Here is a 13,320-nt window from a genome sequence, read left to right as displayed (position 1 = left end):
TTTCTGGAATATGCAGTACCAAGTAGGCCTACGGATCTGTTGTCCATTCTTATTTACTTAAAATAATACCCCCAAAATCATGAGAAATACATGGCGTGAACATGACATGAATAGGGTCTACACTTAGTCATATGGTCATATACTGCACTTGGTAACAATTGCACACAATTCAAAGTACAATGCCGGAATATATACAATGTATTCATTGGGCCATGGAGGAACGAAAAGATATATATATGCTCGACGGTAATGTGCGTAGGCCTAGTAAAAGTCACTCAGAAGAAGTCAGTATTCAGTGACCAGTTGTACATACCATACAAACATGAGTATGACACTATAAGCAGAATCCAAGTCATCGACAAATCCAGCCCTAACAGCTCCATGTTGACCCGCTATTAACAAACTGATGAGTAAAAAAGAATTGATCTCAGCTTTTCATATGCAAATCCTCGCACTGTCGCAGCTCAAGGTTTGTGAAAACCAATATGTAGTATATCCTGTACGCGTAGTAGACTGGTTGAACTGAGTTGTCAGTGGTACGCTGGGCATACTGTACTAAGAGAACTGCCAACCGGTGATGTCAACATAGGCGTTCAAAATACAGTTCAAAATACAGTTCAAAGTACTGCCTATGTAGGCCAAAGAACTTTTTACTAAAAAAAAGAAGATGTTTATATGAAACAGTTCCTTCATCGACATCTTTATCTTACCTTCAGACACACCATTGCGTGTTGTCAGGGCAGACGCCCTTTTTTTTTCCATAATGTCACGAACGCTTTAATTTTCGGCGCCATAGGAACAATGACTTTGATGACAAAGAAAAAGGGGTGAAAAGTTCCCGCTCGTGCCAAAATATTCAAAATAAAATGGTTATCTTCACTTTTAATCTTTCCAACCGGTTTGGTGTGTGACCGGGGATGCCAACCTTTTGAGTCTATCTGATTATCTTCAACTTTGGCAAAGGACGCTGACTGAATTAAGCTTTCACAGAAAGTTGATGGAAGAAAATGGTTGATTATGGTTAACAAGGGAGCAGCTGGAAATATTTTTCAGCACGAGAAATACTTCATCATAACAATTTGGCTGCTGTAGACTGCACAAAACTTCAGCCAGTATCAAAGCAGCACAGAAAACTAAAAAGATTGGTTAAAAACACATCACAACGGCGAAGGGGAAGGTCGGAGTTAGGCATTAAGAAAACTGCAGTTGAAATGGAACAATCCTGTGTGTGAGACTATTCAGACGGAACAATCTGCTTGTGATGGCAATAGCTTGTACCAAGTTCAAAGTACGCGCTGTGATTGACCGTTCACCTACATGTACATGTACGGTACATCGACCCGATACTCAACTGTTCAATTAAAGTGGCTACTTGTGTGGCCAGAGTCGAAAACCTTTTCGTACCTTTATCATTGTGATTAATATAAAGGACTTCCGTCAAAGTTCAAAAGCAACTTCGCACGCAACCCGATCAGCTTGTACAGATGGATCGATTGAACTTTTTTAAGGCATTTCTTATAGGCTTTTATAGAAATATCAAGAAAGAAGTTAGCGCAAGGGCAACTCGCAATATGGTCACTTTACTCATGTAAAAAAGATGCAAGTCAATGTGAACGTTGTACGTGAGATGTAGGGTCATGAATATCGAGAAAGAAAACATTGCAATTTGCAAAACGTGGTCTGGATGCATTACATAAAAAATATAGGGAGTAAAATTGAGCTTTCAACTTGAACTGCCAGCTCCAATGTAAGTATAACCACGGGGTCGCAAAATTATGCAATTTATCCGTGAAAGGGTACGATCGAAGTGCCGCACAGGAAACAGCTATCTGACCAAGTTTGGGGAAAATACAGTACATATAGGTTAAAATCTGTACGCACTGGGATTATCGGAGGAGCAGTGCCATTGGTGTCCTCCGCCAAAACATTATCGAGGGGGATGTCCCCCCCCCCCCCCCCCATCCCACCCCTGATGAGATATATTTCTGACCACATCACATTTTCTGCCGTTCAATTTATTTGCGTCATCATCGGAAATGAACAATATAAATGTTGCCATAAATGAGTCTTTGATGGAAACAAATATGCATGGTGAATATTGGTTGACTCAACAATAATGAGTCAACATTTCGATAACACAGCAGCATTGTCATCAGACACGTTTGACAAAATGACGTGGAGTTTTGCCAAATAGTGCACATCAACTTCAAACCCACCTCCCTCCGATAAAATGGATTGGTCTAATCTGACTATTGTCGCCAATTTTCTTTGTTGCTGTGTGCGCGACCTCGAGGGAAAGTTATTTTCCTAATAAAAGGACAATGGACAGCTACCTGTTCCCCCCCCCCCCCCCCCCACCACCAAAAAAAGAGTCCGTGGCTCTCACCGGTACCCACCGTTACAGTGTGCACGTATTACATTCTGCCTCGCTAGACCTTTTTGTGTGCCACTGTGTATTTTGTGAGGTTCCCTTTGAGAGTTGTAAACTCCTTGACTAGAATAGGTTCAAATTCAATAGATATGCCCCCCCCCCCCCCCACCGTACAAAAATGCAAAGTCACCCAATCTTTGTATACCTGGATGATAATCAGGCATCAAGTTATTTTGGATTTAGAACGAGGAAAATAACAATAATTACGGCACGGAAAATAGTTATAATGCACCTGACCACACTTTTAAAATATAATATAAATAAATCAAATTCAAGCACTCCAATGATATAAACACTTGAATTTTATAGTCATTTACCACTTATGTGTTACCGGGCAGCTGCCCCCACACTCTTTTTGCTATCAGTTACATATAACTGTAATATTTTTTTTTACGTAGCAGCGAAATAAAATGTTAAGAATCAAGTAAAAAAGTGACGTCAACTTGTTTAACATGATCTGCAGCTATAACTATATTTTCAAAGATAATGATCGCTCTTTTCCATAATACAGGTTATATAATATACAGTCAGTTTTAACTATTTGCAGAAGATCCGCGCACGTTTATAGAACACCAGTTAAACATCAGAATCAAATAGAACTAAAATATCACAAAGTTGACGTCAAAAGACAAACGTCGAATTTCTAAATATAAACATCATACTATAGTATTAGTTATGTACAAATTAAGTAAAAATATAGAAATAGTAATATAATTTCTTTTTCCATAACAGTGCACGTTTCCAATGAATAAAGGCAACTAACGAACACTAGTGTACATGTATTGTGCAATCACATAAAGTTCAAATTCAACGTCGATTTATTAAAATATGAAAATGTAAAATATCTACCCTGAAACACAAAGGCTTTACATTTACACACTTTTGAATTATCATAGACATTACAAATACACTACACTATGCAAAGTTGTAACGAGGAAGTGTTTAAATATTAATCATATAGCTTCGTTATTGTAGTGAAGGGCGTAAATTATTTTCAGCCCATTTAACTTTGGTGAGGCACTAAATGGCGAATTGTTTTTATCAAAGTGCTGAAATTCATGCCGAATAGTATAACGTATCACAACACTTGCACACTAAAAGGAATTTCATCAAAATCAATATGAGAAGGAATATAACTGAAATCCATATATCAACCAATTGCTATCATACCGCTTTTATTTCAGCAAGTGTTATAAAAGCATTTTAAACTAAACTTTGACACGAATTTTGTTTCGGTTTCCTTAAAAAAATGATCCAAAAACGGATAACGCAGTCTGTAAATTCTAAAACTCTCAAGAACTCTCAAATGATGATCAAGAAATAGTTCTACCAACAAATTCTATGCAGCTTCTTACTAGCAAAATACATCGAACAGTAGAGCTTCAACATTAACTTGCTGCTATTCATTCAACAAAAGTGGCACACATGCCTAACCCTAACAATAACCAAATGAGTGATTGATGTAAACATAATGACATATATCATGAACGTCTTTAAATCATCTTAAGGCTGAGATCAGATTTCTCTCCTTCTATCAACCGTGGTTGCTGTCTAGTTTCTTGGGACTGCACTGAGCTTCATACTCTTCGGAGCAAGGAAGCCAGTCTTACCGAGCTTGGGTGGGATCTGAAGAAGAGAAAAACCACAAATTCTTCAATTAAACTTCACTTAGATATACGTTCATGTAAAATGTATTGCTGATTATCTTTAAGATCGTTCAATATTTGGCCATGAGCCCCGCCCACCTTTGGTTTGTGTATATTTCTCACAATTCTTGTCGCCATCTTGGACCAAGCTACCGCGGTCACCTGACCATAAGTCGTGATTTAATTGGTCAATGCGTACTGTTCGACTGACAGGCAGGAAGAGTCCATTAATTTGGGATAGATTGATACATCTTAAAATTCTTCTAAAGGTTCTAAATCAAGAGAAAGAAGGGTCGAATTCCACAAACATAACGTTCGAAAGACAGTTGCAAATGATCGGGGTGTTAAGATGCCCAAGAAAAGAGTACTTTTACATGCATTTTGGATTGCATGTTCGGACTTTTCTTCCACAAACAAGACAGGGCATTGTGTTCGCATCAACGTCTTTGCTGGTTATTGGTGAAAACGAAGATGTTGATTCATTCTTTTAAGCACTGTGTTCTTTCTTACCTCGGTTTCTGAGCAGACATCAAAGCGATACTGCTGCAGTACACGCACCAGCGCCATCTTGGATTCCAGCAAGGCAAAGCGCATACCGATGCAGTTACGAGGACCGAAGCCGAACGGCATGTAGGTGCACGGTTTGATGGAGGCCTTGTTCTCAGGGCTGAACCTGTGAAGAAAAAGCAATAAAGGTTTCAAAAACTCAAAAAGTGTGTTTGCAATAGTGGAACGTTTTTTCTTAGCAGCATAACAATTGCTTTTGGCTCTATTATTTTGAATTTTATATCATCAGATACACAGGAACAACGCTGAAAAAAAGTTGAATTTGAAAACAAATACATTAAGACATTCTACCTTTCCGGGTCAAATTTAGTCGGATTTGTCCAGAATTCCTCGTCGTAATGTAAGCTCCAGAGACTAACGAACACGTTTACACCCTTTTCGATGGTAAGACCTTCGTAGCTAATTGTCTCATTGCACATACGATCAAATCTGTAAAAGATGAATCATGAGTAAAATATTAAACCTTTTTACAGATAGCTTTCAAAATAAAAATTCGTAGTCAAAGTCAGTTCACGATTGAAGTGTTCCTTACATGACTGCTGGGGGATACATGCGCAGTGATTCATCAATCACCATGTCCAGGTACTCCATCTTGGCGATGACGTCATAGCCGAGGTTGTCACGTGTGGGAGCGAGGTTGTCAATCTCAGCGTGCAGTTTCTCTTGCGCGTCTTGGTTGGTAGCCAGCAGGTAGGCAGTGAAGCTCAACAGTGTGTTGGTAGTCTCGTAACCAGCCAGGAAAAAGGTGATAGCCTGAGGTTATAATAAACAATCATGTTCAAATGAGAATTCAGAAGTCAAATCCATACCCAAGTGAGAATTCAAGAGTCAACTTCTGCCCAAGTACGAATCCAAGAGTCAAATTTGACCAAAGTGCGAGTTCAAAATAGAAATTTGGTCGAATCAGCAATGAATATTTTGAATGGTAAAAACTTGTTTTCTTTTGCTTTTCAGATATTGTTTTGCACATTGCTTTCATTACCTCTCACTTAATCAAAAGTTAACTTTCAAAGAAGATATTAGTCTTTTTGGTAAAAAATCTGTTAACCTTCTTGTCATTCTGATGATGATTCTGTTCATGTAACAGGCATTTTCACAAGCACGATTTGTGTTGTTCTTTCGTGGCCGCAAATAAGAGAATAACTTGATTTCTTTCTTTTTTAAGTACTTTCCAAATACACGCATCATTTACTGAGAACCAAGGAAAGTACATATCCATAATATTATACAAATCACAAGAAATCAAGAATATTAGGTAACTCTACGAATCCATGTTCTCAATTTCATCATTGTTTACTTCTCTTTCTTTTTTCTAATTTTGACACCCCGTGATTATTACTTTTTTGTCTTTCCTCCGAGTTCCATTAACACCCACCTGTGCCATGACGTCCACTGTCGACAGTGGTCTGCGATGGGCGGCACCCTTGTTCTGACCGTTCCCTGCGGTGGGCGTGTCTTCCTCCTCGTGTTCCTCGTCCTCGTGGGCGTTCAGCATCAGCTGCAGCAGATCGATGCGCTGCAAAAAGAAGAACATCGAATAAGGCATATAACTGTCACAACAAGGGTGTTTTGCGACCAACTAACTATTCAACAGACATAAGTCAAATCAAATTCAATCCCGAATCTTGTCGAATCAAATCTAACCTTTGACGCATCCTGACCCTCCTGTTTGCGCATGTTGCACGCGGCCTCCGTGACGTTCATGAAAAATTTTATAACTTCCGGGTCGAACAGGTCGAATTTGAGATAAGCAAAGATGGGCGACAGAGAGGGGAAGGCGGCTGAAAAAAAAAAAAAAAACATTTTGTCACAAAAGAAACCCCGGTTCATTCCTAAGTATAGTCTTACCGGACAATAAAAAGTGATGGATAGGTTTCAATCTAAGGCAGCTGATTTAGTATCATTTCATAAAAAAAAATCATAAAAATAAAAACCAGTTCACAACGTTTTGGATGCACAGTCACTTATACTAGAAAGAATAATTACGCATTGCCAAAATTGTATTTATTTCTGATTCACTTATTCATCTATTTACAAAAATGTTGATGCTTTTATAATTTAATAAAAAAAGTCTTTAAAAAATGTACAAGCGTATTCCATAAATGGCGTTTACTATTGGCTGGTTTTAATATTTAATCTATTTTTGATTTCAAAAGTGCAGTTTCAATTTAAATTGCCTCCCGAAGAATCCAACTCACAGACGATCATGAAAGCGGGATTGAAGAAGCTGAAATCGAAGGCCTTCTTTGCGTTCTTGACGAAAGGATCATCCTTGTTCTGCTGGGAGTCAACTTTGAGGCCGAATCCACACTTGGCAATGGCGTCCATGGTGAAACCACCAAACAACCTAAAGATAAACAAAACAGGGTGAATGGGGGCGCTGTACTTAACAAACGCCATATTGGGGGTACCAACAGACGTGAACCTCGGGTTAATGAAGTAGGTTTCAATGATGCTATTTTGCAATTCCATTTCCAAACATTACAATCTTCCATTTTTAAATTGAAATAAAGTTACGAGATTTGTTTCAATGCAATATTTTTACTGTTCGAAACGAAATAATGGGGTGGTTTATACTGCGCCTTATTCGCCCAAAAATGATGGCCAATTTTCCCAACAATTGACATTAGATTCTTGGCGCTTTGGAAGACTTTTACTCAATAAAATATGTTTTTCGGTACATGTAGTTCATTAACAATGCTCTTTTAGAGCTTTCTAAGATTCAGTACGAAAATAAGTCAAATACTAACTCTGGGGGAGGTGAACCTACGTCCGATCGATTAAAGTACAGGAGTCTTAAACACTCTACCAGCTTTCTTGTCCGAGTTCAAACTCCAACACAGCAGCGAGTACAACAACTAAGGACCTAATAAACATCGTCTTTTTTTTACAATTTCCAAATGCTTGTTATGATAGAAAAATATCAATATACATTAGTATCACATGATTATTTCGCTTGTATCTTACACTCTGCAGTCGGCGGCTTTTCCTCCCTCCTGGGCCTTGCTGAAACTTGCCACCAAGGTATCACAACATTCATTGATCGTCTCCGACATCTGCAAAGATTTCATTCAAAGACAACTATTACATTGCCTGAAGGTCTCAAACAACTAAAGGTTGAGTTGAGTCAAAAAGAAGGTAACCTAATGAGAAAAAAATATTTTGAAAAATATGTGGCTCGCACTATTTAGTAAAAAATGAAAAAAAAGGATAAAACGCATATTACTGACTATTGTAACTGTGAAAAGTTAAAAATCTTAATACAAACATTACAAAATTCAGCTTTCCACCAATTATCATTTACCGTTCAAGTACAATGAAACAAGGGCGTTTTCTGCCTTTATGAATGAAGACAATTTGCATAGGAAAAGAACACGCACAAAATCACCGTTATTATTTCAAAAACAATTCCTCATTTTCAAAACACAAAATCTAACAGTGAAAGTAATGTTTGAATCTTGACAAAACCTATATCAATCTCATTTGTATCTGAATGCCTGTGCGATGTAATCTCTGGTTCTCACTCAGCTCGATAGCTTCAAACTTTATTCAATGGGCAGCTGTAAATTCTCACTAGAATAAAGTGCATTTCACTATTTGGAAATTTGGAAATTAAAGAGCAGCAAAGTAAAAAGCAAAACAAAAAATACAAGGAAAAAAAACAAACAAACACCTCGTTCTACTATAAATTTGACAGTTGATTCTTTTGAATACTCTTTCATAAAATCTTACCAGTCTCATTTTGGAGGCACTGAATGACGGAGTGATGACGTTGCGTATCTCTTTCCATTCTTCGTTCGCAAGCTGAGTCAAGCCTCTGTTCAAGGGCTTTTGCCCGAGTGGGAATTTCTGCCCAAAACAGAATGGAAAACACAAATATTCGAATGAAACGTAAAATACCAGCAACAGTGCGATAAACATGTGGGAAAGGAAGGCGTGAATTGATGTGATTCGGATGAAAAGTTTTAAATTCTTACCCTCCTGTTGTAGAAACTGGAGAAATTCTTGACCAAGATATTCTTCAAAATGTCAGGATCATTGATAATCAGTACTGGACGTCGGAAATCATACATTCTGGAATAAATAAAACAGAAGAATTATCAATTTAATAGAATATAATCGATAAATTGTTTAAAAAAAAAAAAAAAAAAAAAAGTAGAAATACAATTCAAATGTTACATTCGCGTTAATTGTACGTACCCGACGACTCTGCCATGCTTCTTTACGTACTCGGTAAAAGTGTGTTGGAGTCCCTGCGAACACAGAAAATTAATAAGGAAAAGTCTCTGTAGAATGCTTTCAAAAATAAATGTTTTGCCAATATTCCTGAACATTCGTTGAAAAGTCTACCAACGTTTGTTGTTGAACGGCCAAGAAGGTATACTGTTCGCCAGAAAACAGTCATCGGGAGTATGCAGGACCGTTTCGTAGTTAGAAACTACGTTTAGAAACTTTCGTATTTAGAAACAAGTTTGTTTACGGCATTTACTGACAGTCACTCGTTTGTTTATATCAGGGGAATATTCTTCCGGCAAAATCATCAACTGACAAAACCATACGGAAAATATTAACTTTTTTTATCAGCAAAACATGGAAAATCTTACATGACGCCATTGCAGTATGTTCCCAAAGAAAGGAATGTAGTCGGCTACAGGGATGCCACACCTCTGAAAATACTGGTGACACCACCGATCATACCTGAAAATCAAGTAGGGAAAGAGTCACAAAATGCTTCCAATTCTCAGATGTTGTCCATAGTTCATAGCAACGATTCCGTGAAATATATAGGTTTTCTCAGCCTATTTTACCAAGTTTTCATTCAATTTAACACCTGCTCATTCAGTTTAGATTAAAATTGATAGATCACGCAGATCGTCATTCGACCCGCCAAAAAAGATCTTTCAAAAAGCGAACAATCATGGACATTTTCGCTCTTCATCCCTGCAAATTTCCCGAAGGACGTACAATTTTTCCGACAGGCCGATTTCGCCGTCCCCATTTTGCTCCTATCAGCGTCCCGTTTAAAAATTGGGACCTCAGAAGAAAATGGGAAATATATCAATTAAAACATCTTAATAATTTGAATGACCAAACGATGAAAATGACTGCCCATAAACGCATAAGTAAAGAAAAAAGTGGGCTTACGTCACATGCCCAGCAACGTTCACTAATTTGAATGCATTTACCGTCAAAAGATGTCAAAAACTTAATGTATGAATGCTGCAAATTAAGTATGGAATGCACCAAAACGACATAAAATGCCCCAAAATGAAAAATTGAAATTGAATGCAGCAACAATGAAAAAGAAACCCCAATTGGATCCGATGTGTCAAAATCACGCGAAATTGAATGGCCAATAATGAAAATGATCAGAAAAATTGGGAAATTGGCCAGGAAACCTATACTACGTACAAATCCAATTTTACAGGCAAATACACGGTTACAACACGTAACTATCATGAAAATACGGATCGAATGTCGAAGCGGCTCAAAAGCTCAAATCGCTTTAATTTTGTTTTGTTACTGAGCCTCGCCTTTGAAAAAAATCCTCGCCATTAAAATACACATACCCTCCTCCCGTAAAAAAAAAAGGCCGAGACCTTAATAGATACACTTGGCAATTAAACAATTACCATTATTGTCAAAGGTATGAATTTAGAAGTTGTAAAATCTGATATGAGAGTTTGGTCTGTTACACCGGCCTACGTTGGCAAGACCATGTCTCACTCTAAATCCAAAATCAGCAAACATTTTACGGCACACACCACCCCCGCAAAGTTAAAGCAGTTTGTCAAGTGCAGTGGACTGGAAGGGTTGCATGTACACTGTATTAAACTGTATTTTGGTGGTAAAGTGAATAACACGGTTTATTTGGCTTGACTTGGTTACTATACATGTTTAACGATAAGGTTGCTTCGAGTCATTGTGTTCACAATTGCACGAAGTCCAGACAAACTTGACGACTCACCAGGAAACCCGAAACCAGACCGAGGTTTGAGCGCTCATACTACGCATGCTTATGGGTGTTCCAAACCTTGGCTTCGTCATCACTTCGGCTTCATGCTCCAAGATCATTTTGAAGTCCGTGTTTTTTATGCCAAAGCCAAATGGAACTTCTTTCAAAACGTTGGCCTGATAACTATTGCAAATTGATGTTTATCGAGAAGAGTATAGTTGTGATGGGCTCATCTATTCTCCTAAACTCAGGGGCCTAAAAATCTACTGGAACGATCTCAGAATGAAATCGAGATTTCGAAAAAGCCACAGCTCAGGCTGGAACTGGTCCAGCTGACGGCGCGGCGAAAAGCAAACGCAACTTGCAGCTGATAATATTCAGGCCGTTTTCATTATACAATAAGCAAACGCAGAGACAATGACTGCTGCAACGGGATTTGTTGGGCAATGTCCAATACTAGATCATTCGTTATAGGCTGTACAGTATTTCTCAGTGACTATTAATGCGATACGGTTTCTCTTATGTGAATTTCATATACGTATATGCAATTAAAATCTGTGCTGCTGAAACTCACAAGCCCTTTTTATGTAATTCTTGTAATGATGATGTTTTCCCTTACAAAGCAATACAGAAACACAAGAATCATTTGACCGTTGGTAAAGCATTTCTGGCAAATTGTGACATGTACATCAAAACACTAATGCTATACCGACAATAAACCATGACTATAGATAACATCACTGCCTATCTCATAAATACACGGTATACAGAATAAGTACAAACCAAAAGACCACGCCAAACAATAATGACAAATTACCAATATTTCAAATTTAACGGATTCCTGTAACGTTCTGTTGCACCGGCCATTGAACAGTTCAAGGCCGTATTGTAAACAAACAACAATCGATTGACGTTCCTTGCTCTATGCTCATGCACTCTCACCACAGAACGGGAATATAGTGACACAAGCGTTTCACCGAGAAAGTCGTGCATGTGAACAAAATTTAAGGAATTTTGACGAGATCATTTACAAGTACGTACCAAACTGATATGAGAACGAAACCGATAATCAACAGCCATGTCACGGACAAGTCAAATCCCAACAGCTCCATGATATTTTGACCACAAATTCCCACAAACTACTGCTCGATCAACTTAACTACTCAGATCATACAATGCACCCGTACTCTGACGTCCCTGGTTTATATAGGCTGACAAACAGAACCAGCTCGAGGACACACGAGCACAGGTGGTAGAATCCATTTACTCAAAAGGGGTGTTCAGAGTTATGTTCACCCTGCCTGGTACAATGGACAGTGACATCATGTGTATTTGCAGAGTGATAACTATAGCGTGCAAACGGAATTACCTCATTTTAGCCTCCGATTTCGCGATGCGATTCGAGCTTGCTTGTTGATATCCACCATCCGTTCCATAAAAGGAGCCTGAATAACATTCAAATCACCAAACTGATGCAATAGTGCACGGTGTTTCTGAAAGCTGATGGGCAAACAAAATATGTTTAGCGAGAAGCTAAAATGACCAAACATGGTAAAACTAGTATACACAGTGCGTGACTAGTACATTATTTTTTGTCAGTCTTTCGTTGCATAAGTCGTAACTCTCAACATAAGCCTTAATAGAATCCGCTCATAAGTCAGACGCCCCATTGGTCCGACTCCTCATAAGTCCGAAATTATTAGGCGTGGGACTCAGTTATGAGGCATACATTTTATTTATTCCGCCTCATAAGTCCGACGCCTCATAGCTTCGACACCTCATTGTCGGACTTATGAGGCGTCAGACAATATGAGGTGTAGGACCTATGAGGCGGAATTTTAAATGTATGCCTCATAAGTCCGACACCTCATCAGTCCGAAATGAATTTTTCTGAGAATTTTTGAGGATTTGTATGATTTAAATACATTTAAAACAAATTTCTTGGCATGTAACTATGACTTACAACTCCTTTGTAGCAGTAAAAGGGGAGAAATTTCAACATAGTTTTAATGCCAATGATACTTTTCATATTCATGAGCCAAAACGTGATGTCATTCAAGGCAGAACAGTAGTGTATCCATAGCTTTGAGTACAAATATATATATCAAACTTTTCTTCATTTTTTGGAGTAAGTTCCACTTTTTACTCGTTTATCATGTTAAACAGTTTGTTTGGACAATAGTAGTGGCCAATATTTCTTCAAAACTTTCTTTTGTGGGTAAGTTTGAAGGACATATTTTTGTACTGTTCATTATGCACTTTTGACAAGGAGTACCTTGTGTGACAAAAGCAAAATAGCGCCCTCTTGCATGTATTGATGAAAGGATTTGCTAATAATAGAAAAACTACCACATTCCTGTCACTTCCAATGAAAACAAGTATTAAGATCTGGTATGTATCGTTGCAACACATAGTAATGTGCATGAAAACAAGATGAAAACATCCTGGTTAGACGCGAGAGCTATACCGACAAATAAACCTTGTGACATCATTGCCTTGCTCATAAATACGTATACAGAATACATTAGTAAAAACCGAAAGACCCTGGCAACCCTTAAAGTGACAAAATACCAATTCTTCAAATTAACGGATTCCAGAAAAGTTATGCTGCGCTGGCCATGGAACTTTTGAAGGACGTGTACAGCAATTTAACAATCGATCGACTTTCCTTGCTCCCATAACGAAGTCCCATAACTCCCATAACTTTCCGAAGCATTTCG

At 38.1% G+C, this 13,320-nt stretch overlaps 1 protein-coding gene across 1 annotated transcript; it reads right to left on the bottom strand.

Moving 5' to 3' along the window:
• Nucleotides 1-2,715: 2,715 nt before the first annotated feature.
• On the bottom strand, nt 2,716-11,800 carry LOC119737040 (cytochrome P450 3A6-like). Its single transcript, XM_038211110.1, has 13 exons — nt 11,642-11,800; nt 9,249-9,342; nt 8,845-8,897; nt 8,622-8,718; nt 8,377-8,493; nt 7,612-7,700; nt 6,843-6,991; nt 6,289-6,425; nt 6,020-6,160; nt 5,177-5,397; nt 4,936-5,073; nt 4,588-4,750; nt 2,716-4,057 (listed from the first exon to the last, which is right to left on the bottom strand). Exons 1-13 carry the CDS (start codon nt 11,710-11,712, stop codon nt 3,983-3,985), a joined length of 1,545 nt encoding a protein of 514 aa, XP_038067038.1. The 5' UTR covers nt 11,713-11,800; the 3' UTR covers nt 2,716-3,982.
• Nucleotides 11,801-13,320: the final 1,520 nt, after the last annotated feature.

The sequence above is a fragment of the Patiria miniata genome, unplaced genomic scaffold (assembly GCF_015706575.1).
Source record: "Patiria miniata isolate m_02_andy unplaced genomic scaffold, ASM1570657v1 HiC_scaffold_3, whole genome shotgun sequence".
Classification (NCBI taxonomy): domain Eukaryota; kingdom Metazoa; phylum Echinodermata; class Asteroidea; order Valvatida; family Asterinidae; genus Patiria; species Patiria miniata.
This window is presented reverse-complemented; position numbering and strand designations above follow the sequence as displayed.

What these genes read in the sequence shown, in the direction of transcription:
- LOC119737040 (XM_038211110.1), bottom strand. Translation starts at nt 11,712, where the DNA reads ATGGAGCTGTTGGGATTTGACTTGTCCGTGACATGGCTGTTGATTATC. An exon ending in CCAGTTTCTACAACAGGAGG is followed by an intron (nt 8,494 to 8,621) that starts GTAAGAATTTAA and finishes TGTTTTGGGCAG; the next exon opens with AAATTCCCACTCGGGCAAAA. An exon ending in ACTAAATTTGACCCGGAAAG is followed by an intron (nt 4,751 to 4,935) that starts GTAGAATGTCTT and finishes TTTTCTTCACAG; the next exon opens with GTTCAGCCCTGAGAACAAGG.